Consider the following 26,742-nt stretch of genomic DNA (forward strand, 5'->3'; position numbering starts at 1 on the left):
TTTCATGCAAGTATTTTAATTTATTGCAATATAGTATATGTTACAAGATTATGTACATTAAAGCAAGTCATTTGTGCTAGTATGATTTCAACAATCTGCGACATGAACTTTGTTCTGTGACAATTTAGCACTGACGACACAAGATGATGTTATCACACTAATGTTATCACAAACTTGTAATGAATAATGCTATGTACAATATTTTCAGCCAAGTAGAAAGCTAGTAGAATAACTTACACATATGCTTGCACATTCAACTTTAAAACCAATGTAATACCCTATAATGCAAGTATCCACAAATATTTTAAATAAAACTCTAGTCTTGACCTATGGGGTGGAGATTATAGACAGAACAAAGTACCTTAACACAGAGATTATAGACAGAACAAAGTACCTTAACACAATAAAGTTGATACAATGTTACATTTTTAGTGCATAACAAAATTTTGAATTGAATATATTTTTGTCTGTAAAACAGAATTTGTTTAATTGTGTGATGTGTCAGAATTTCAGTAAAATTTTCAAGTCATTTTTACTATTGTTAATTATAAGATGTGACTGACAGATTAGTGTGTAATTAGCAAGCCCCCCCCCCCCCCCCCCTTGTTTTGTTATAATAGGTATATTTAATTATTCTCTGGCTTGCGACCAAACAGCACACACACAGTGTCAGAGCGCTAGATGACCCTATGTTGTGATCCAAGTGTGATCAGTTATATTGCTGCATGATTTTAGTGGCATTGCTTCCAGTGTTGTTAGTGTGAAAGGAAGAATGGAGTGTTCTTTCCTGGTTGCTGAACATTTCCACCACGTACAACACGACCATACAAGAGGTTGGTCCACATATTCTCAACATCACCACCATCATGTCTAGCCCATCCCAGAACGACTACATATCCGGTTTTCTCCAACTGAGTAACCAGTGCACATTGTAACTAAAACGTATACCTGTGCAAACATTCCAAAATTTAAAATATCATATTGAATACTTTATTATTTATATTCAATTCAATTTAAAATGTGCACACTATGAAATAATGAACATTCATTTGTTTGTCTGTAGCATTTCACCTCCCGCAACTATCAAAATGGACGACTTGAGGTACTCACCCTTTGACATCGTGTTTACGTGACACATGAGGAAAAGGGTGGAAATGTGGGCAACAAAGGAAGCAGTCGCTGCCTAATGCTTCATGTGGCCGCAAGGAAGCATTTAATGTTTTTTTTTATGTTCTGAGCGTTTAAATAATGATACAATTTTTATTTCATCCCTCATTGAAAGAGTTCATGTTTTACACCTTAAACAGCATTTCACACCTTAAAAAAGAACATTTTAACTAAGAAAAATTATAATTTTGCAGGGATGATCGCTCAAGTACAATTCTCAGCGCACGTGCATGTGTGCTCTAAACACTTCGTCACTGCAGAGTACAGGAAAGTTAATTACTACGTTAAATTCTTAAAGAAGAATTCCATTCCCAGTACTTTTACATTCACGCCTAGGAAACTAAATCATCTCATGCAAAAAAATTTGTTACAGATCAAATGTGAGTACTCTTAACATTAAAAAAAAGTTCTCGTGTCCGAGAACTATTTATTAAACAAAGACAGTTTCCTTTGTAGGTTTTTCCATAGAAAGGCAGTGACTCTCTTGAATTACCTTATCAAATAATGCAAGTTCCTGCAATGGAAAAGTGGTAAAAAAATCTAAATTTTGTAATAACATGTGCTTCTCAGTAAACAAAATTATAGCAGGTAACATTTTTGAGTTATCAGAGATAACTTCATTGTAGAAGGCATACTGGTTTTCTGAAATATTTAGGTAATAGAGATTTATTTATTTTGCAGTTAAGTATTTTGTTTAGTAATAAGCCAACAATTCCCACATAATCAACACAAACACTGAAACATTTTCAAACAGAACGTAAATCAATACTATGTGCCCTGCTTTAACGCATTGTATGCTTGTGGGATTTCAAAACCATCAGTTTTTTCCTCTCCACGAAAATTAATAAATCCAGCCTTTTTGTTTTCTTAGCTATGGATAGCAATAGGCTTTCACAAACACATTCTTACCACGTCACTATCCACACATCAATATAATACGCAGAAACATAAAAACTTTACGTTTTTTAAGCCTTTTGCTTCCCAAGTCCTAGAAAAAGTGAGATCCTTACACCACCTTCAAATAAATTCATATTAAAATGATTTTGTCCATGAAAACTCTTTCAACATAGCTTATTCCATTATCAGTGGCTGGTTGTTTTTTACATTTTGTGTCCCACAGTTGACAGTGGCGTTACTTGAACTGCTTGGTTCCGCCCCACTTCAAGTCGTCCACTGAGGATAGAGACATTGGTGTACAATAAAAAACATGTACATCCTAGTTGCAATGATAATGGGTCCGATGTAACTACACAGAGCTTACTTCAAAATGTGCAAAGCAGATCTGATATCAAGCTGGGGAAAATACTGTAATCAAGAAATTATTTGATAAGTTGAAAACAACGCAAATACAATTTGTGTAACATTTTAAAAATATTTATAACCATTTATATGAAAAACCAGGTATGTACAATTATTTATTAAAATATAACTTTAAAACTATCATAAAATACATTAAAAGAAGAAATTTTCCCCATATATACATAAAATCAATATTAGTATTCATAAATATTTTAAATTTGTTATATTTGAACTTAATAATAATAAAAAAAAACACCCAACTAATAATCGTACAAGTCTACTATGTTCAATGAAAATGTATGCACAATGAAACCAATTCAGAGACCAGACAAAATGCTACAAAATGATGGAAAGCATAAAAAGGGGGGAATTTATCCGGGAATAAATACAAACAGAACGTCAGGAAAATAAAGAATAAAGTATAATATAGGAGAAAATAAAAAAAAATTGGCATAATTAAGGGGTTCACATAGATTTATGAATTAATAAAATAAATACCTTTATCTATTCTAGTTGACACAAATTTGATATAAAAAAAAGAACAACTGATCACAAACCGATCTTGCTTAAAAAAACACATAGTTAACAACACTGCAGTACATTACAAACTCACAAATAATGAAACCCAAATCAATTACAAGAATTAAAATGAAACTTGAAAAATAAATGCTGCACACAATGTGTGATGTCACAACCATGAGGCAGGGCTTAAAATGTAATGCTTTTAAGTGCAAGATCACTCACTGCCTTGCCATAACTGCTAGATCCTATGCCACAAGGCACCACCCAAATACATATACGAGGGTTATTTTTTTTTCAACCTCCGATCGGCTGTAATAAAAAAACGGGAATGAATTGGGAAATTATTTTAATGTCAAAAGAAACGTACATCTTTACTCTATTTTTCCACATAATCAACGTGCAGATTGAGGCATTTGTCGTACCGATGCACCAGCTTTCCAATACCCCCTGCATAAAATGATGCCTCCTGCCTATTCAGCCACGTTATAACAGTGCTCTGCAGTTCATCATTGGTGTTGAAGCGTCGTCCTCCAAGCCACTTTTTCAACGTGGGGAAAAGGTGATAGTCACTCGGTGCCAAATCCGGACTGTAAGGAGGGTGATCAAACACAACTGAGGTGTGAGTTGGCTGCTCCACATGGTTGGTGGAAGGGGGTAAACACTACGAGACGTGTCGATTCGTGTACGAGCGATTAGGGTATCGAATAATGGGCATGCCATGGAGAAATGAAACTGTAATCACACTGCAGGGCACTGTTAAAACGTGGCTGAATAGGCAGGAGGCATCATTTTATGCAGAGGGTATTGGAAAGCTGGTGCATCGGTACGACAAATGCCTCAATCTGCACGGTATTATGTGGAAAAATAAAGTAAAGATGTACGTTTCTTTTGACATTAAAATAATTTCCCAATTCATTCCCGTTTTTTTTTATTACAGCCGATAGGAGGTTGAAAAAAAAATAACCCTCGTATGTAATCATTAGTAACCATCATATATTTCCATAATATATTAAAATATGTACAGAAGACCTAAATGTTGATTTTTTATTCCAGCAGATTGAAGAAATATATGTACCAACAAATGTACAAGACCGCAAAAAGAGTTGTTCAGACACCAAAGTCAACACCAATAGACACCTTTAGTACTTTTATACTAGGTATTTCTCCTTCAAGTTATCTAACCTCTTCTCTTGCCCTTGACATTAGTGCTAGTGGAAAAATGTTAAGTGACTCCTATTTCTTCAGTTCTTATGAGAACTAAAAAAACTTTCATCTCACACATTCGAGTTGGCATCGGAACAACTCTGCTCACAAAACTACAACCTTAAATAACTATGCTTGTCAAAAAACACAAATAAAGAATAAAGTACATACTTATTTAAATTATTTAGGTACATAGTTTTCACCTCATTATATTTACATTATAGGGACAGTTCAAGTAAGATCAGAATGTGTTCTCGCACATGCAATACATATATTGATCATTGCAATATATTTTTCAAATGTTAATGATACCATCACATAAACAATATTCCAATTAAGGCCATGTCCAAATTTGAGAAACTTATCCAACAATACAGCCTCAAAAATTAGGTTGAGGGTTAAAACAATTGCCTCCCCACATCCCCACAAAAACCAATTCCAGACACACAAATTTTAAGTTATCACAACCATGCTGTACTGGAAAAGTTTACTAACATTACCCTGACTAAAAGTTCAACAATATGACATTCAGCAAGTGAAACCAATACTGTAATGGCATAGCTTGTGGAGATGCAAGCAAGAACTCAACAGCAGAGTTGACTGTTAATGAAGACCACACACACGTTACCAGCATTTGGGGTGGGGACAGATTTCTTTGGCCAGTGGAAACTAGTAACACAAAGGTCAAGAAATTAAGATATTTTTGGCATGACAGATTTTTCACAAGTTATGATAAAAAATTGAGTTCATGCTAAATAATAATAATAAAAAAAACAGGTTTAACCACTGTGGGAATAACTGATATACCAAACAATCTCATAGCCTAACATGAGGCTAACACGTAGACACAACATGAGTAGGGACATGATTATATGGTGAATTGCAATAAAATCGAAATACGTAACACTGCAACGCATGTCAATAAGCCATATAACATTTATAACTAAAAATTAACTCCAATCACAAAACCCTAATCTTTTACTACAGTAAATTCAATAAATGTAATTTATTTAGCAGGGAATTTGTACCAAAATGTATGCACTAAAAAGTTTGGAAACATTTTTACTTCTGTTTTATCTAGGAACTGATATTAATTTTACATCATGGCATTGGTACATTTTTCGAAATGCACAAATAGTTGCCTATTTATAACATGCTTATTAAAAATTATTAGACTGCAAAAGTGTAATATATATTAGAAAAATCATTTATTTATTTATTGTCATATTTGTTCAATAATATGGCATAGTTATTAATAAAAAGTATTCATAAAAAATAAAAATAACACAATAATCCCCTGTTTTTAAAAATGAAATGAGCCTAAAAATAAAACCATATAATCCTGTCCCTAGAGATGAATCGATAAATGAGCGGTGAGGATTAAGATAGGAGGTGATAGGATAGCATCAACAAGAAGATACAAGATATGTTAGGTTGTTCAAGCAAGCGTAGAACATGGCTGGGAGATAGTCCACAGTCCGCACCAGCGAGGTTACTGGGTCTCCTGCAAGCGCGGTTCACTTGAAACTGTGGGGGCAGAGACGCCCCCACTCCTGTCCCAAGTTCTTCCACTGCCTCAGAACAGCAGAGGCAATAACTGTCAAACACCGGCCCACCGCTTCTGGGACGCGATCCCCGCCCAAACCACACGACACCACTGCTAAACACTGACCATCCACGCTCAGTCCTTCTGCTGGGTACCAGATACGCATGCAACCACGACACGGTGTTCCCCCAGATTACATCCTTAAGTGCTTGGCTTTATCCACCATGTAGAGCTACTGCATTTTCATGCCATTCTTTTTTTCAACCAGGATCATTCATATACTGTCCCACCATATACATACAACAAATTATCTGCAGTTTATAAAATGTCAGGACAATATTCAATATTTAAATTTTTGTCTGACTAACTTTCTATTGGTCACACACTAGAAGTTCATTTTATGAAACAATGGCATTTGTTCACTGTTGCTTGCTGCAACATGGTAACCTGTCTTGTGTGTGCTGCAGTACTAACTGTAAAATATTTACATCTTTCTGAGCATATACTGTCAGAATAGTTATACACTACTGAAGTCCAGATTAAAACCATCACTTAAATCGATCAGATAGTGTTGAGTTGAAAAGTGTGGAAACCATCAAGTGTATCAAAGGGAAGAGGCAAAAACGAGGAAATTGTAAAGCGAGAAACAAGAAGATAGGTTCTACAGGTACGTGAGAGGGAGGGAAGGAGGGAGGGAGGTGCCATTAAAATGCAAGCAAGTGTTGTACAAGTGCCCACAGTCACGTACGGAGCAGACACTTGGACTGTGGACAAGAGAGATGCTGGGGAGATCAGAGCAGTAGGAATGAAGTATGTTGGCAGTTACGAGAATGGGAAAAGAGAGGCTGTCTAGGAAAATGAAGAATTTGAAGTACACAGGCAGAAGACCCCAAGGAAGACCACGGAGGAGGTGGGAAGAGCATATAGCTAAAGGAGTGCAGGAGAGAGGACAAGAATGGAACAGACTGAAGGAGGAGGAATGGAGAAGTGACAGAGGAAGATGGGGTCAGTTTACTTTGCTGACCCGGCTGCAGGCTAAATGCAGTTGATGAGGATGAGGATGACGACTGAAGCCCAATAATGTCAGGCTGCCTCATAAATACTTTCAGTTTCCAAATAAAAAATATAATTTCATACAATTTTCTTCTATATTACTGAATTTTTGCTATCAGAGGTGTTTTAAAACATACAGTCAAACCTCTATCTATCGTTTTTCAGGGGACCAACAAAAAAATTCAGTAGATGCGGACATTCAATAGATGTGGACTTCACTCTAAGAATTTTTAAAAAATTATATTTCAACCCAAAATTAGTGTCAGAAATATATCAGTTACTTGTCATTAAAGTTAAATCAGTTGAAAAATAAATAAAAATGGAAGTATTTTACTTAATTCAATTTACACTTGCAAAAAAAAAAAACATACGCACAATAAATCTACATGGAAATTAAAGACTTTTTCAATATCCTGAAGTCTGAAATAAGTTTACTCATGTCATCAAATGTAGAGCTGTACTGAAGAAGCCGATTTTACCAATATTTAGTTGAATTGGCATTTCTGTCGACTTCCGATACGTTTGTTAATTTTCGGCCGAAATTACTGAAAAACGAGAGATACTGCCATAACCTAAAAATCCACGAGTACCCTTTTCACTTTTCGTAGTAGTACTGCATTCTTTCAGATCGCATTATTTCTTCGCAACATGTGCCAAACGTACATAAAAAATTTAACATCCTTTTTTTTCAATAATGTTCTTTAATTTTAATAAGTCATAAATAAATACATTACCATCACGGTAAATATACATCTCGGTTGTTACGGTAACTGTAGTGCAAATGTGGTAGCTATCGTGCTTCTGTAGTAATTATGGTATCGACAAAGAATCTTTAGTTCTTTTTATGGTAATTATCTTAGGATAACAATTGGGTTTGTACTGTAGTTATGGTACATCATCCATATTTCTTCGTAAGCTGTTGTTCATTTGTCTTTTCATATTTACGTGCTCCATTACTTGGCTGCAGATTTAAGGTGATTTTTACTACTGTATACTATCGTTACTGTTTTTATGACGGTTTCTTTCTAAGAAATGGTTATTTCTGCAAAATCTTTATGGTTAAACAATCATCTATTATAATTTATAGTGACGGGACCACATATTTTGTACGATCAATGCGGACAAAACGGTAATTCGAACATCGGTACAAGCGGACTTTTTTAACCTTAGTTGTATGGCAATTTTGCCGGGACCGTAGAAAGTATACGATAAACACGGACAATCGATACATGCGAGTTCGATAGATAGAGGTTTGACTGTACTATGTAAACCCAAACCAACTGCCACACAATTGTAGATAAATTGCTGATGCAATAACAATTGCAAATGCTGGAGTGAATTCAAACTTAAAAGGAAATGCAGTAATAATATAATTCAAACAGTTCATCTTAGTATTATCTCCAATAAAATTAAGTGAAATTTTAACAAAACAATGATTTTTTCATTACTATAATTTTTAAGAAATAGCAGTAAAAAATAAAAAGCATTAAGCTGTTAGCTTAAAAAAAAAATTACTTGAAGATGTTTTCTAGTAAAATTGGTGGTATATTATAGATTACAGAATCTAAAATTTGAACTAAATTGCATAATGTTATCATCAGGTAGTTTAAAAGAAAAATTACATAGGTACATTAAAGTATCACTGTATATATATATATATATATAAAAATGGTGTGTGTGTCATCACAAACATAGTTGATTACGTTATATTACCATAAGCATCCATTTCATTTCCCATGTTCAATTATCTCACAAGATAGATAGATAGTTACAAGCTGAGAAGAATTTTTGAAAACTCAACATTATGAAACAATTTATGGAGAAGCTGTCAATGTGATGAAATACATAGTTTTATTTTAACACAAATTAAAAAATACTGTCTCGAGAAACACACCAGTAACAACTAACAACATGCTACCACATTCGCTAGAAAGTCTAAAAACAATACGCAGTCCTATCCACTGCTTGTCAGAGGAAAACATATATTGTACATGATGCAGTGTAATGAATACCCGGTGAGCGTTCGAGGAAACCTGCGACAACTGAGGTGTGCGTCCCTACATGCGGCACATGCAGTCCGGCTGCCGGCGACTGCTCTCGCGATGCAGCCTGCGAGAGCTCGTGTCCCCGTACTGGATGCCCGAGCCGATCCTCTCCGGATCCAGCTCGCCTGCGGACACACGACATGTCGATACCAGCACGGCACCAGTGTAGACAACTGTACGCTGTATTCATGAGAGCTGCCACTTATATCAGTATGCCTCTTTCAAAACAGCAAACTGCAGTTTGTCCAGCTCTGGACGGAGGGACCCGGGCCGGAGACGAGGCTGCCTTCGCAAGTGGTCGCAGGAAAGACGAGAGGAAGGAAGTGGGAAACACCCTGCGACAAACTTTATTATTGCTCTCCCTCTTTCCCTCTTCCTCTTGCTCATTGTCTTCTTCCCTTCGCCGCTCTCTTTTCCCTCCACATTTTTAAAGTGTTTTGTCTCACCAGTCATGCCCTTGCTGAGATTAACGAGGCAGTTAACATAAGCTGTCAAAAATTAAATGTGATGCAGTTTAGACTCGGAGCATGTAGTTTTTCAACAAGTGCTCACACAGCTAAGAGTACTTGTAAGTTAAGGGTCTGAAGGTCTGGAAGTTGGAGTGGAGAAACACACTACAGCAGCATGTGGGGAAATTTAACAATAAAATTAAATTAGAAGTAACGAAAAAATTATTACATAACTTTTTTGTACTTGGTCAATTCATTTTATAAGAATTTTTTCTATGTTGAATTGTTTGTGAGATGTGGTGTGAAATTTAAACTTTTTTGAAAAGTGTGTAAATCTAACTTTGGACAGTATTTCATCATTTGACTGTTACGAGAACTCATATAAGAAAATTATCTGCCATTGTAAGTTCTCACAGTTGTAAGAATCCACTGTAATAATAAATGTGTAGCATCTATAAGAGTGAGATTTCCATTTTTAAAAAAAAAATGTCCAGGTACTAAACAAAGATTATATGAGAGTAACACCATTTGAAGTACATACATGCCCTGGTTATCTTGGATCTCTTTCTAAGCAATGGTATATTTTTTTAAAAACTCAAATCATTTGAAACACAAAGTATTCAAGAGCTGGTACTTGAAAACAGATACACTATGAAACAATGCAGTTTTGGTGGTGAGATCTACACACTCTCGTACACATAAAGATTTATACTAAGAAATGCCCTGATGCACGAATAGGTTTATGGTGAGGTGTGGTCCAAACATGTGGCGACACAAAGAATTAAGTAATCGATTTCTTCTATCACTGTAGACAGTAGCTTCCTGTGGTAGTTCTTTTCAATCATCAATAGCATGAGCGTAAAAATGTTTGTTTTAAAGTTTGAAATCACAAATCCGTCATGAGATCAGTAATTAGATATGTATTTATTATACATGTGCCGTGTCTGCCGCCCAGCCGGGGTCAGCAAGTGATGTGTGTGCTAGCGAGACGAGGAGGGTAAAATCTAAAAATAAACCAGCCAGAGAGAGAGAAAGAGAGAGAAAGAGAGAAAGAGAGAGAGAGCAACAGTGTGTGTGTAGGAGGCCATTTGGCAGTGTTTTCGGTTCTCCCTGCCTCTCATCATTGTAAATGTACATGAACTAGCACCCTGCAAAATCTTGAAAAGTTTTTGACATAACTGTGCCCAATCATTATTGCTTTTGAATGACATTTTCCACACTTACAACTGAAAATTCGTGACAAAACTGGTGTTTATAAGTGCAACTTTAAGATTCCTCCAGCCCCACCCAAGTCTGCCAGTAACGTGAGTGTGCTAGTTTTTACAAAAAATAACTGACAAAGAGGAGCTTGCCACCTCTCCTCTCTGCGGAAAATGGTAAAAGGGGGTGGGGGAAAGAAGGTATAAAAATAGCAGTCTACTCCTTTGTCTTTTTGCTAGGTCGTGCAGGAATACAAAGGGTCGTAAATATGGAGGAGAGGAGAGGAGAGGAGAGGAGAGGAGAGGAGAGGAGAGGAGAGGAGAGGAGAGGAGAGGAGAGGAGAGGAGAGGAGAGGAGAGGAGAGGAGAGGAGAGGAGAGGAGAGGAGAGGAGAGGAGAGGAGAGGAGAGGAGAGGAGAGGAGAGGAGAGGAGAGGAGAGGAGAGGAGAGGAGAGGAGAGGAGAGGAGAGGAGAGGAGAGGAGAGGAGAGGAGAGGAGAGGAGAGGAGAGGAGAGGAGAGGAGAGAGGTGGCTGCCTCACATCATTCCGTGTATAAACAGATGAAGAACTGAGGGCCAACAAAAGTTCTGTATTTCTTATGCGCCAATAAGTTGAGACACGAAACAAAAAGACCTCCAGTAAAGACAGATATATGGCGAGACCCCTATTCAAGGGTGATCCTTGCGGTGAAAATGTTCAATTTTTTTGCCCAAAATTAAAGGTGTAATTCATACACAGGGGCGACCTTCTGCGGGTGAATAGGGTACTACTTGTCTGTTTCCTTCCTTTAATCCACAACTCAATAGCAGTAACTTACCGGTTTCTATTTTGGCAAGGATGGTTTTGGAGCACTTCAAAAAGGCTTCTTCCACATTCTCGCCCGTCTTTGCGCTCGTCTCCAGAAACATTAGCTCTGTGGGAATACAGACACATCATGAGCATATACTTGATGCTCCAACTAATGCATTGAACAATAAAGAACATGAATTCCACTGCAACACTCAACTAAACACTTTATCTTGTAACTAAATTTAAACAAAACTCTAGGTACATAAAAACCTTTTATGTTTTACTAATCCTTTTATATTGACAAACCAGTTAAATCATATTATAGTGAAGTACAATAAATTATTTGGACACAGCTGAAAAAAAAAAAGCCTTTAAGTTTCCAAAGTGAAGTTAAATTAAAATTATTTTGAATATTAAGTTGGTTAGTTAAAATTTTATTAAGTATATGCCCAGACCTAAATAATAAATCTTATAATTCAGAGTATATGCTAAAAGTCTTAAAACTCAGATGCCTGGTTTGGCTTTAGTGCATTAGACCAAATAATTTTGATTCTCGTAAATTATTGTTAATGAAAAATTAGAATTTCAAAAAATTACAATTTTATTCTATATATAATTAAGGCCACAATATTCTATAGCTTTCTGGTTTGTACAAACTATATTTTATCAGAAACACTAACAGCATTGCAGAAAGCCAGTGAATGAGTTCCAGGTATCCGTGTTTCCAAAATACTTTCCATTCTGTCGCTACCATGTATTATTTTAGTGCCTAAAAATACAGAGTAAAGTCAGGGTCCTACCGAAACCGCCCATCAGTTGGTAATATGTTAAAGAAACCCTAAAGGATGCTTCAACTACACAATATTAGTTGTGACAAGTACAGAGCTCTCTCACGAGCCTCACTCACCATTCTCCTGCGCGAAGCGGCTGGCCTCCAGGAACGTCACCTCTCGCTCTGCGTCCAAGTCGCGCTTGTTGCCCACAAGCAGGATGACGATGTTGGGGCTGGCCAGTGTCCGTGCGTCTGACAGCCAGTTGCCCAGCGCATTGAAGGACTCCCTGTTCGCAATGTCGTACACCAGCAGTGCTCCAGCCGCCCCCCGGTAGTAGCTGCGCGTCACCGACCTGTGCAACCGCCCCGTCACAGCAGCCAGTAGCCCGGCAGGTTCAACGACTCCCTGTTCGCGATGTCATACACCAGCAGTGCTCCAGCCGCCCCCCAGTAGTAGCTGCGCGTCACCCACCTGTGCAACCGACCCACCGTCGCAACAGCCGGTAGCCCAGCGGGTTCAACGACTCCCTGTTCGCGATGTCATACACCAGCAATGCTCCAGCCGCCCCCCGGTAGTAGCTGCGCTTCACCGACCTGTGCAACCGAACCACCGTCACAGCAGCCAGTAGCCTGGCAGGTTCAACGACTCCCTGTTCGCGATGTCATACACCAGCAGTGCTCCAGCCGCCCCCCGGTAGTAGCTGCGCGTCACCCACCTGTGCAACCGACCCACCGTCACAGCAGCCAGTAGCCCGGCAGGTTCAACGACTCCCTGTTCAGGATGTCATACACCAGCAGTGCTCCAGCCGCCCCCCGGTAGTAGCTGCGCGTCACCGACCTGTGCAACCGACCAACCGTCACAGCAGCCAGTAGCCCGGCAGGTTCAACGACTCCCTGTTCGCGATGTCATACACCAGCAGTGCTCCAGCCGCCCCCCGGTATTAGCTGCGCGTCACCCACCTGTGCAACCGACCCACCGTCGCAACAGCCGGTAGCCCAGCGGGTTCAACGACTCCCTGTTCGCAATGTCATACACCAGCAGTGCTCCAGCCGCCCCCCCTGTAGTAGCTGCGCGTCACCGACCTGTGCAACCGACCAACCGTCACAGCAGCCAGTAGCCCGGCGAGTTCAACGACTCCCTGTTCGCGATGTCATACACCAGCAGTGCTCCAGCCGCCCCCCAGTAGTAGCTGCGCGTCACCCACCTGTGCAACCGACCCACCTTCACAGCAGCCAGTAGCCCGGCAGATTCAACGACTCCCTGACACCAGCAGCGCTAGCTATGCATCACCGACCTGTGCAACCGAGACACCGTTACATTAGGCGAGTCGAATGACAACCTGTTTAAGCCCGTAAGGCAGTATGCCCAAAATCTCACTGATTATTTCTTGCTGATATGAAAATATGACTTTATATTTTTTGGTTTATGTGTATTTTTATAGATTGTTTGGTAGTTCAATTTGAGTAACTGGGAAATGCACCATAGTGCCTTATACACAACCCAATAAATTTCAACAATGGAATACTTACCAATTAATTTAAGGTTTTGATTTTTAGGTTTTTGTAATTTTGTTCTGAATAAACTGCACTTTTAATAAAGAATTCTATAGGGCATTTTATAGAGTTAAATTTTTTTACAAAGGTACTTAAAGTTTTGAATGACTTCGTATGAATTAAGAATTGATACTGTGTTACATGTGTTTGTCATAGATGAGTGTATGTTCAATTTTGAGTACCTAAATTTACTTTATATAAATGGTCTACAATGATCTCTTGAGGATCTTTTGATACTAATAAAAGTAAAGAAAATTTTAAAAGTAATTTTAAAAGGTGAATAGTTTAGAATGTGAACTAGTTTACAGTGTGGCGTTTAGAAATGGCGTGGCGCAGACGTAAACCTTCCCCTCCCCTGCTCATCCTCTCTCTTTAGTGTCTGGTCCCTCCACTCCTATGGGTTTTGGCTTTCCCTCTTTTCCCCCTCATGCATGGGCGTTGAGCTCCCTCTCTGTTCACGTACTAGCACCTGACCACCAGTTTAGTTTCTTTCAGTCTTTCGTCAGCTCGTAATGTTAACATTCATTTGCAGGATCAGGCGATTTGCCACTTCAGCTCTCAAAACATTATTTTCTTATTTAAATGTGCTACTTGAACGATTGGTGTGGCACGTACAGGTATTTGTAATTGTAATTTGGCCTTGCGCCTCAGCAGAGGTGGTTCTGTCATGTGTTGTTTCTACTCCTACATTAGGGCTCACTGAAACTTCCAGTTCTTGGTCTTAATTTCTCTTACCCTATTTGTTTGTTCAACTTACTTTGGTAGGACATTTCACGCCGTCCTGTCACGTAAGCTAGCTTATTATCTATTTCATTTTTTTCACTTTGTGCATTTCACTTATTACTATTTTCATTATCTCTCATACTAATTGATAGATGCTGGCATTATTTTTGTAGGGAAATGGTTAAAGTTTTTGATAGGTACTCTTGTGCCACGTACAAGCTGTTTCTACTTTTACCTCTGCAGAGTAAAGTAAATTTGGGGGCAATTATCATTGCCACAGGTATTCATATTCTCAGGGAAGGAATTGATATTGTATTCAAGGAGGATGCAAACGTATCCAATAATGTTAGTCTTGTTATTATTTGTATTTTGCTTCATGGGGATCGCACTTCGTGTTTCTGAACGCCCCTCAAAGAGGATTTGCGACAGTCACGCGTATTCTTGGGCTGTATTACTTTTGTAACTTGCAGATGTGAATTCTTTCATATTTTTCCGTTTGTTAGAGTCGTGAGATTTGTATTCATGTAAATTGTGCTCCATGAATGTTTCTTGCATGATTAACAGCTCGAGCATTTGAAGTTGTTTGTTGTCTCGGACGTCTTTCGTTAGAATTAACATCCAAACAATTTCAGTATTTCAAATTTTGTAGAGTGTCTCAACATGTATTTTGCTTGTATCTACATGGATTTTTGAGACAATAAATTTTTTTTAGATAGAATCAAAATATTAGATTTACAAATTCAACATAAAGTTTTAAAAATCAAGGCTACTTAGGGAAAAAACACATAAATACATAGAAAAGATATGGTTGTCATTAGTAGAGCTCTAATGATAAAACATGAAAAACCAAATTATTTAATTAATTATTTATTATAATAGAAAAGCATCTGGGCGAGTGTGATGGCTGGCAGTGTGATGGCAGGGTGCGAGCACGGACTGAGGACGTGCGTTGTGATTGTGCCTTTTCATTTTGTTAGACTTTTTTTTTGTTCTGTGGCAGCGCAGTGAGTTCAAGAGCTGCATGCGGCTCGCGAGCTGTGGTCTGCCGACCCCTGGTGTAGGCCCACGAGAGATTGAAATTAGTTTTTAGTCACTGTTACAAAGAAGTCCTCAGCTTTTACCATTAATTTGTGTGTTACCATGATTTTAATATCAGTAATAAATCATTGTTTCGTCAGACATTTTGGTACCATTTCAAAGTACTGTATTTATCTGCAAAAGAGTTGCCCGTGTGTATGGGTCTACGGGTCGCAGCTATTATTTGGGTCATAAAAATACGTTTTCTTCTCCATAAGGGCTGCCCTCAAGTAAGAGTCGCACCATATATCTGTCTACAGTAGAGTACAAGTGTTCCATGTCTCAGCTTATTGGTGCGTAACAACTACAGCACTAATGTTAACCCTGGATCCTTATTTTGTCTTGCTTTCTGTGCTTCTTTATTACTGTGTAGAAGGGAGTGAGGCCAGCCCACTTTTCTCTGCCTCCCCTCTTCTGATTCATGACCCTTTCTAATAACAAAAGACAGTTGTGTATCCCTTCCCGGCTATTGTATTTTTTAAATCAGTCCTCTTCCGGAATAGAAAAAAGGGAGCTGAAGAACATAAAAAAAGTCTGTCAGGTGGTGCTGCTTTAGAAACAGCAGCCACCAATGATGGCTGTAGTTTTGTTATGGAATGTTGCAGTTGATAACTGAGGAATCTCATGCAAAAAAAAAAAACAATAATGTTGGGTCATAGTTGCATCTTAAAAATCTGTTGAAATAGATACATGGAAATAGTGCCAGTTCATGGACATTTACAAGTATGGAGAAGGGAGGGAGGGATAGAGAACCATCAACACCGCTACATGGCCACACACACTCACAAACTAGCTGGTTTATTTGTACAGTTCCCCTCCAGCAGAGTGCCAGCCCAGCAGTCACATGACTCGCCGGTGCCAGCTGTGGCTGGGCGACCGGGCAGACGTAGCACACTCACTCACTCACACACTGCTCATTTATACTTACTTGTAACATACTTATTAAAAACCAACACAGGAGAGTTATTTACACACATACTCGAGACACACCACAATTATAAAAATTTTTTTACCCACAGTTATAAATTCGCATGATAATCACACTACAATTTTTTTAACTAAAAATCGGCATAAAATATGCAACCCATACACGGGTAAATACAGTATTTTTTTTCCTTAAGCAACGAACCATTTTGAGATGTTTTGTGTACAATCTGGAACAGCGTTGTGATTAGAAGCTGGTGGCCAATGTGAATGTGTGAATTTTGGCTCAAAGATAATAAAAACAGTTAAAATCAATAATTGTTATCGAGAAACTATATTTTCATCATGAATCATTTAGAGCAAAGTTTTAACAAAATTTGAACACTATTTTCGAACCCAACAAATTCTCTAAAGAGTTTTTATTTATGTGCAATCCATATCAATTGTGAGCTAGACTGAGATCTGGATTGTTACAATTTTTTTAAATTTTCAAAGATTGATTGTTTTTAATATAGTACAGTTGCTTTTAAATCATATTTACCATTCAGAATGAAGACATTTTTTTTTTGATAATGCAATTTTTTTTTTTTTCAAGTGTTTCTAAGTTTTGTTTTTGATTCTAATATTTATATGTAATGTTCCTTTAATTGAAAATTTGGAGGGGTAATGTAACTTTGCACATCCCTGCCCTCCCTAATAAAATAAATAAGTTTTTGATATTTCTATAATTCTTAACAATCAGCTGATTAATGATGTGAAATTTTGTGTAGGCCTACTTCAAAGTTTTTATTTTAAAAAAAAGTTGTTCAATTACATTTTTAACTACTTTCGGTTAGTTTACTTGGTTATTATTTGTGGCAAGGTATGTTTAAGTTTTTATTTCCTTTAAATACTGATATATCTTTAATTTTAAGTGTCTATTTCATAGTGTGTTTGTGACATTTCTAGAACATTAGGTATTGTTTTTGTAAAGTTATGACAGATGTGTGACGCACTGGCTCCAATTTTTTTTAGACAATTTATTAATTACAGAGACATTTTGGCACTTTCTGTGTCCAGCAGAACCCTGTTATAATGTTTTTCTGCTTATAACGTCATATTTTTTAAAGTCCTGACATTTTCCCCATAAGAAGAATGTATTTACTTCCTGTGTATAACGATTTAACGAATGGTGCATTTCCTTTCTAAAACATTTGCTTACGAAAATACAATTTAAAAAAAAAAGTTTATAAAAATCTAACTATACAACACTTACTCCATCTGTGAGTTTAACATGTTATACTGTTTACTTTACAACTTATGTACATTTTAGTTTACAATCACTGTTATACCATACATGTATAGGAAGCCTCCCGATTATCTGGGGTAATGACTGGCCAGGGGCCCACAGATATCCAAAAACCATGATTAAAGCAATGTCAAAATTTTTTTTATCCAGACTACCTAGAAAAACACTGTAATGATTATCCCTCAAAGTAACGGCCCAATATGTTCTAGTAAAACAGAGCGCTAATCAAAACGGTGCTAGTCAGCAACTTTTTTTTCCACAAGAGAGTTTTTTAATCAAAATAATTTGTTTCCCAAATAGGTAGGTCAGTGTGACCGCTGACTACCATTTTAATCAAGACACTACTCCTGTACTAATACGCATCTAAATACATTTGAAGATTTGAAGTACATTTAAATAATAATGATGAATAACATTTAGAGATTAAACAACCGATAATTAAATTTAAAAATTAACGTATTGCATTGTTAACATAATAGGGCTTGGGTATAGTACCATTTTTTTCTATGTAGGCACTACCAAAAAAATAATGTTATTGAAATAGGTGATATATTTCAGTTCTAATAAGAATTAAAAAAAAAACAAAAAAAACATTTTAACATTTTATTATTAAATAGAATATTTAGCCTGTTAAAGTAATTCCCGACACTGCTGTTTACTAAATGTGTGTATGCCATGATCTGCCACTAGCACATCCTAGTGGTGCAAGGTGAACTAGCCCTCAAAGCTTCTGGCTTTTCTCTCCAGAGCTGCTGTTGAAATGCAGGATGGCAGATATAAACGTTTGTTGGACACTTGGGCATCATCGGAAATAATTATGCAATGAAGAAAGCGAATAGCTAATTAGGACAAGCAAAATAATGTTTGTTGATTTGTCACATTATTAATTCATTGCATTAGTAATCCATTGCATTGTATTTAATGCTACAAAAGTGCATTTTGCCATTGAAGGTACCTGTTACAGTTAAGTGCCTGTTGGCACCCCCATCTTGGGGAAAAAATTAATCCTTCAGTTTTTTGCCATTCTGATGTGTTTTCAGATGTACGTACATAGTTATACAATATTTTAGTTTGTCAACTATTCCATGATGGCAAGAAAAAAGTTTTATATTGCTCATTGTTAAATTTATTTTATTCGTAGTTAGAAATAATAAAACAAAAAACAGGTTTAAGAGGCACAAAAATTGGACTTGGGCATTTCCACTCTAAATGTCATTGCCATAAATTGTGAGATAATTTTACAGAAATGTGGTCTGTGTCATTAAAGATAAATAACATAAAAGTTGGAAGCACAACAAAGTTGAAGAAAAAATGTTGGCTTGTTTAAGCAAATTTGAGAATCAAGGGCACCCATCAGTGGTTTTAACATTAAAATTGTTTATATAGCTTTATGAGTCCATTGGTAAAACGTTCACACACTGAGTGCTAAATTGATACTTTCTGCTTATGTGTTTGTTCCACCTTTTGCCCCTTTAAAAAACATTACAACAGGGTTCTACTGTATATTTCTTTACAGAAATGCCTAGATGAGAGTATAATAAACTTTGTGTAGTGAAATGTCCTTGTACAAGAAATTGTGTCGTTTGGCTGAGAGCTGCATGGTTGGACATAGTTATGCCTCTTCTAGTCGTTCCACGGAATATTCTTTCTTGGTGGTAGCATGGACGTAATACAACTTAGTCAATGACATTTTGAATTTCTGTGAAAGTGATTTGCAACATTTATTGGACTCCTAGCCTTAAAAGTATTTTGCAGTATGAGCAGGAAAAGTGTGTGGTATTATTGTTTTGGAACCATGTGGAATTATACTTAGACTATGTAATGGAGATCATCATGTGTATCTTCAACCACAGAACATAAAATTCAATAATTTAAATTTAGCACAAATATTTTCTTCAGAAAAAAAAATCATTCTAAATTAGTGTCTGAAAAGTTTAACTCAAAAATTAGGAACTTTTATCCTATCATCACTAAACTTGTTTCATTCCACTACTTTACAAAGAATGCCTTTTATTTTAATAATAATAATAAAAAAATGCTTTTTCACTTCAGTTTTGTAATATAGAGGTTTTTCTTTAGTGAAAAAAAAAAAGCTTTTAATTTATAAATATATGTATTGAACAAACACTAATTTGGTTAAGTCGGTTGTACTAATAAAGGACAAGGACAAGGCAACGCACCTGAACCTCTCCTGGCCGGCGGTGTCCCAGATCTGCAGCTTCACGGACCTGCCGCCCACGTTCACTATCTTGGAGCCAAACTCCACGCCTATGGTGTGCTGTGAGCCGTCCTTGACTGCAACACACCCGCCAGCGCGTCACACGCACCTGTTCCCTTCCCGGTCAGTTCTACCATGTGCATCATTACTGCCAACAGGAAACACATGCAATTATCTAAACACTGTATTCTGCATTTTCATTTTACTTATTGTTTGGATGTGACGTTTGCTGGCCAGGGCTTCACTGTACTAGTAATCTGATTGTACGTCCCTCACAGATAAGTGTATCAGGGCCATCGAGAGAAACTACGGGCCTGGGGGCCTCCTCTATAGAACTTATTCAAAAAACCACAATTTAAAAAAAAAATCTCAAAGTTACCATGACCATAACTGTAAATATGATTTGCGTGTGTATCACACAATTTGTATGGTTTACAATGAATATTATTAGCAGTAACTTGTCATATTTTCGTCCAACTGTCAGGGTAAGCGCACACATTAAAAAACCTTGAAAATCCCACCCCCCTGTCCGCCATGCCCAGAATTCAGTGGTTATAACCCCCCCCCCCCCAGCCCACTCTCTTAACAGCCCTTGAGTATAACAAATTTGAAATACTTATATGAAGGCAAACTTTAAAATATAAATCCAAAGTCTAAAAATGAAACGAAGCTAGAATTCATTGATCATTTAGCTACAGTACCTAAATTTGCTAGTTGACTTTGACACGATAACTCATTAGTTGAATTGTGGTTGATAACAATAAAATGTTTAAACAAGTGCAAGAGCCTCTTCAAGATCAACATTATTTGTATTTTTGTCACTGAAAGAGAATATCCTATGAAAATAATGCATGAAGACGAAGAGTCTGGATTGCATTAGAGCAAATGACTGTTTTAAAAATGCACATACTAACGAGCTGCAACAGTTTTGGCATGTGTTAATTACCGTTCTGTACCCCATATAAAGATACCTATTCGATAAAGACAAAATTCACTCCCTAAGCCTGAGATCCACATGTTAACAAATGGGATAGTATCACTCGACTGCGACCGAGCATCCGAGAACGGCAACTGAATGAAAGCACGTCCACCAGGCACGCTGACACCGGACAGCACGGCTGTTCAGGCACTCACGCACTGTGACACTCCTTCAGCTACCTTCGAGTTGTTTTGCTTCCAAAACATCCCCACATAGATATGCTTTTGACTTTGAAAACAGTAAGGAAGTTTGTAATGACCATGCCATTGAACAGCGTTTTGAAAAACTGACAATCCACCTCCTCCCCCCTCTTAATCCCATTTAGTTGGAGAACTACATGTTATTAGCATTTATAAACTGTAATAAGAAATTAAGAATGCTGAGAAATTCCCTTCTTTAATTTTACATGACCCTGAACGGAGAAAAAAATGTCGGTGAACATCAACGTAAAGCATGTTACATTTTCTAGAGAAGAACTTGAAGACCAATCGAGGCCGGCATAAGAACAGCAAGGAAACCTGTGCTCTATTCTCTATCGTTGTGACTGGAACGAACTATCTCACCTTCACAGGCTTCTGGTCCTACTTCAAGGAATGTGAGGGCAAGCTAGCTCATGGGGGGGGGGGGGGGGGGGGGGGGAACAAAAAAAAAACATGTGCAGCAGAGAACCAAAGGTGGGTTTCAGAAGGAAATCTGTTAATTTTGCAATATTACAGCATGTATTTTAAAGTCTTTCACCCACTTGTTCATTAGCCATATTAAAATTTTTCTTATTTAAATCAATTGTCATATTAAAATTTTTTCTTATTTAAAATCAACTGTCTTTACACTTCAGTCATTTGTGTTTTTTAATAAGCTTGTTGTCCTGCATGACCAAGCAAAAAATTATATATAAATAAGTACATTACAATAAATTTTATTAATATTTTTTTTTGCTGAACTTGTGCTGGGACAAAAAAAGTACTCTACTTTTCTTGAAGAATCTTAGTTTGGGTCATAGCTTTATAAACATTTCTCTCACAGCAAATACCAGACACTACTCATGAGCAGTGTGAATACTGCACTGCAACGGGACACATTGCGAGCAGACAGGCACTCACACTTGCTCTCGATGAACTGGTGCAAGAGGCAGGACTTGCCGGAGCCCGCACTGCCGATCACCAGGAACTTGAACAAGAAGTCTGCAACAGAAACACAGTCATCACCAGCACCTATGCCAAAGGCAGCCAACCAGCTGTGACCCTCGCAATGTAAAGGTTGGCCACACGCAAATGTTCGGCCCGCAAATGAATAACACTCTCATGAGCAAACCTGTGAAAGAAGAGATCAAATTGCTAGCTGTCTTTAATCATTTTATAGATTACTTTTGGTTCCAGGCGTACTTATTATACTTCTATTATTTTGCAAATACTTAAAATTTAAAATAAAAACCTTTAAATAACACATTAAATTAGCTGAGATATTATTTTCATTCATGTTATTTAATATTAAAATATTGTAATATCACTAACATTTTTGACTTGATAGTTTTGTAATTTTGTACAGGGCAAAATTGTGGCCTTTCCTAATTTTATCACATACGAATAAATATGCCACACTGATTCTCTGAAATTTGGTAGCTTCCTCAACATTACCACATTTATTTATATAATATTGTATACATTTGTGTTCCTTTTTAAAAAGAACAAGAATTTGTGTGCTAAAAATTACAAATTTGTCCAATATCTGCGAGCAAAAAAAGTAAAAATTAAAGAAATAAGATCCTAGATACAATAAAATAAAGATGTTCAAGGATGCTAATTTTTTCTGATACACGTTTCATACCATGTACCCAAGTTTAGCTTTGATCCTGATTGAAAGATCCTGCATACATTGAAACTTCGGTACATGATACTTGCCGTTTTAATTTAGTATGACGAAAGATCCTAGACATTACAAAAACTTGTGATATATAACAATGAATAACGATTATAAGTTGAATACAAAAAAAAAATCTATAAGACTTGACATGATTTGTTTGTATTATAATGTTCGAGTTTTTATTTGGTCAGGATCTTTTGACATATTAAAATGAAAACAGCAAGCATCATGTACACAGGATCAATATACAGATATACACAATCACATCAAGGGATAAACTTGCACACATGATTTACAAACAATCACTATTTTTCTTCAAAATATTTACTGAATACTAAGCTTAGCTGATCAACTTCAAAAGAAAAGCATATGTGCTTCCACACAAATCTTAATGCATAAGCTGATAAATGCTGAAACATGCATTGCTACAAGACAAGTATCATTGAGCTAGCCAGAGCACACTGCTAAGATTAACCAACTAAACCAGTACAACAGGCCCCAACAGTAACCTCGTGATTATATGTCTTATAAATAAAAAACTCTTAAAAAAGAACACACAAACAAAAACCAACACACAATACACACGTAGTTACTGACAATCACTGTTCCACAAACAGTTCCATCCAAACCCCAACCACTGCCCCTAAGCTACTCGATAAATATCTTACGTCACAGCTTTTCCGCAAAGTAAAAATAAAATTACGAAAATACCATTTTGCAACACTAGAGACGTTTCTGTATTTACCTTGTAAACAGCGTTACAAAATTTCTACTAGTTTCTGAGAAATCACAGTTTTTATTTCACATTTCAATACCTGTACATTGCTGTTGCAGCCGCCATTAATTGTTTACCTGTGTCAGTTTGTGCATTTGTTTTGATGAACTTTATTAAAATATTATGATTGTTCGATTAGGTAAGCTACATTAAAAAAACTTTCAAACACTGTGGACGGTTGGTTGGGTTATTATAGCGACATAAATATTTCTTACGGTTGTTTAGAAATTACCAATTTAAGATGTGACTATCCTGACCTAACCAACCATTCTCATGATTTCACAGTATTTTTAATGTCGCTATACTAACCCAACCAACCGTCCACAATATTTTAAAGTATTGTTTATGTCGCTAATGTAACATATGAATTGTTTGTTACTACATGATTCAAAAGATTATTTTAGGTAAAAGAAATGCCAAAAAAAAATAAATACATTCTTCATTCAATGACATTTCGACAAACAACAGAAAATATAAACATTAATATTTCCCTACGACTGCAGTATGCCAACATATTAACTACGTTTATTATAAAACAATATCTCCGTTGACTAAAGTTCACCAAAATAAACACAGAAACCTGTATGGGTAATCAATAAATGGCAGCGGGCATCAATAAATGGCAGCGGGACCGTTCATGCCCAGGTATTGTAATGTAAGTTGAAAGTGTGATTTCTCATGAACTCTTATGCATTATTAACACTGTTTTCAGGGTAAATACTGGAACATCTATAGTGTTGGAAGAAGGTATTTTGTAATTTTATTTTAGCTTTTCGGAAAAGTTGCGAAGATATTTACTGCGCTCAGCTGATACAGCATGAAGCCAACCAAGGCCTGCCCCTCAATAGCAATATTTAACTACTGGCTCTGATACCTCTGCAGTGCATTTGTTGGCAGTCAAATCACCTCACCATAAAGCCACACAGGAAAGGAAGAAGCCTGGAATTGGTCACTATTGAAGGACAATTGGTGGAACAGTGAGATGCAATAGTGGAGAAAAGAGATCCCACAGAAAATTCACTGACTCACTGCAACATCTGCCAAGTTTCCCACTGATAGTTTTCAGCATTACAGAAGTCACTTATTCCGAAAAGGGAGCGTTTTGAAATTCACCAAAGATTGTAAGAAATTCAATAGTGTGCCACAGGATAAAAATTGACCCTTTAACAAATCATTATCCCCAGAATAAATTGTTAACAAAAAATCACTTGCACACAACAAACATAAAAATTAAACACCAAACATAATTCTTGATTAGCACAGTCGTTTGACAATTAAATGAAGGAAAAAAAAAAAGAAAACCATAACCCTTGAGACTGTTGATACCTACCAATTGCATGCTGATCTGTCAACAAAAAAACAAAAATGCAAAAATTATTAGAAACAATGACATAGACAAGCTTATAATCACTAGCCAAGATACATAAGATTCAGAAAAGGAAATCGCTCCAAGATGATTGTGTGAAAATTAATGATATTCAATTGATTACCTCAGATTTATCTTAGGTACCCTTGTTAAATGCTATGATATAGCTACAGCACTTTTTATTCATGCTATACTTGTACATATGACGATAAAAATTCTGATATTGTACGAACAGCATAATTATAATTACATAAACACGTACATACACAACAGGGGTACTTGAGAGTGAGACAAGAAATAAACAGGGCGAGTCTAGAAACCTTCTCTTGCACCTCGGATAGAAAAGAAACACCACTCTGTTTATAATAAAACTGTACAGAATATTAATAAAAATTACAAAATCAGCGTTCGGTGAAAACTAGCATAAATTACGTCCATATCATTTGCCTACATGTAAAAGCAATTAAAAGCTTTACTCACCATACGATTCGGACATCCTTTATGAATTTGAAATCAATATTAGGTAATTATTCGAATCAACTATCACCATTCAAATGACACTCGAAAGATACTCGTTACTTTTCACAAACATCTTGACATAATTTGCCCAATACGATTTATGGCCCTGCAAATCAAGACAACTCATTGAAATTTCCTGAACTCTCCCAACAGCAGTTTTATTAGTTGCTATATTAAAGGCCAAAACGCAGAAACAATAAACAGTTAATAAAAAAGTAATGACATTTTCTTAACCTTCACAAACTTTGTTAAAATATTTTCAAAGACAACATCAAACCATTTGTTTTATTCATATTCTTTTTTGAATGTGTTTAGATTTAATATGCACTTTTGCGTTCCATGTGCGAGAAATATTGTGCTACTAGATCGTTTTACCCGTCAGTTTGTAATGTTCTCGTCATTCAGATCACGCTCTTGATATTCATCCTCTCATGAAAGAAGGTTTCTTCTAAACGCTGTTTATTTTCCTTCATAGGAGTTGTTAAGTTAGGAGCAAATGAATTTAGGTAATGAGTTGGTACCTCTCATATAAACAAAGAAAATGTCTTAAAGATATATATATATATATATATTAAATCTAACACAAAAGTAGATGTCTTTCAGAATATAAATGCCTAAAATTATTTGATTGAAGGTGAAACTATTTTGACAACAATATAAGGGTATTGAAGTTGTGCAAATTTCTATAGAAATCAGGTCATCTCATCCTACTTTTTTTTTGCTGTCATTGATCAATTGCGAGTGACGTACATGCTAGACAGCGATGCATAGATGTTCATAAGAGTATTTCGAGAATTGGCACAACTGCAGCAATGTCAGTATCTGGATCGGGTCTGAAAGGCTCGTCAGCATCACAGTGGTATCCTTGTAGCTACTGTGATATGTCGTTCGCATTTTCCCATGTTGTGCGAAGACATTAATCCTTCTCGAATAAAGTTTCGCTGCAATGAGTGTCATGTTTGGTTTACACGTATTGACAGTTTGCGACGACATGTGAAAAAAATGTAAAGGTGAAGTCCATGTGCCTACTGCTGAACTACCTGCAGAAATTTCGGCTCCTCACTTTAGATTGGACACATGAGCGTACAAGAAAAAAAAAACAGATAAGCAGTAACCGATTGTTATGATGTCTGGACATGAAATTAACCCAAAATGTGTTCGGTGCATTACAGGTGAATGCTAATGGGTTCTACTTGGCTCAGTCTGCATTTCGTGGAATACTGAAAGATTACTATTATCTAAATACGTTCGGTGAGTCGAAGGACACTTGTACTTTTCTTGACTATATCAGGCAGAACATAATCAATCAGCTTGCTGATGACATAGCAACAAATGGACCTTTAAAATAAAATTTAACTTGTGGTTGGACTGTATATATGGAAAGCCATTTCCATTCGATGACAAAGTGAAGAAGT

General features: G+C 36.7%; 1 protein-coding gene across 5 annotated transcripts; it reads right to left on the bottom strand.

Annotated features, from left to right (window-relative positions):
• Positions 1–25,824, bottom strand: LOC134541587 (ras-related protein Rab-4B). 5 transcript variants are annotated; one of them, XM_063385114.1, is made up of 8 exons: positions 25,703–25,824; positions 25,289–25,433; positions 24,773–24,787; positions 21,908–21,988; positions 19,791–19,905; positions 12,180–12,397; positions 11,301–11,396; positions 1–8,960 (listed from the first exon to the last, which is right to left on the bottom strand). In XM_063385114.1, exons 2-8 carry the CDS (start codon positions 25,302–25,304, stop codon positions 8,848–8,850), a joined length of 654 nt encoding a protein of 217 aa, XP_063241184.1. In that variant the 5' UTR covers positions 25,305–25,433; positions 25,703–25,824; the 3' UTR covers positions 1–8,847. The 5 variants fall into 5 exon arrangements, with proteins under 5 accessions (XP_063241184.1, XP_063241185.1, XP_063241188.1 ...); XM_063385115.1 differs by lacking the exon at positions 25,703–25,824 and adding an exon at positions 25,562–25,675; XM_063385118.1 differs by lacking the exon at positions 25,703–25,824 and having other exon boundaries at positions 12,180–12,331; positions 25,289–25,674.
• Positions 25,825–26,742: the final 918 nt, after the last annotated feature.

The sequence above is a fragment of the Bacillus rossius genome, assembly GCF_032445375.1.
Source record: "Bacillus rossius redtenbacheri isolate Brsri chromosome 4 unlocalized genomic scaffold, Brsri_v3 Brsri_v3_scf4_1, whole genome shotgun sequence".
NCBI classification, from domain to species: domain Eukaryota; kingdom Metazoa; phylum Arthropoda; class Insecta; order Phasmatodea; family Bacillidae; genus Bacillus; species Bacillus rossius.

What these genes read in the sequence shown, in the direction of transcription:
- LOC134541587 (XM_063385114.1), bottom strand. An exon ending in GCCGGCCAGGAGAGGTTCAG is followed by an intron (nt 12,398 to 19,790) that starts GTGCGTTGCCTT and finishes GCGGTTGCACAG; the next exon opens with GTCGGTGACGCGCAGCTACT. An exon ending in CCGCTTCGCGCAGGAGAATG is followed by an intron (nt 11,397 to 12,179) that starts GTGAGTGAGGCT and finishes GTATTCCCACAG; the next exon opens with AGCTAATGTTTCTGGAGACG.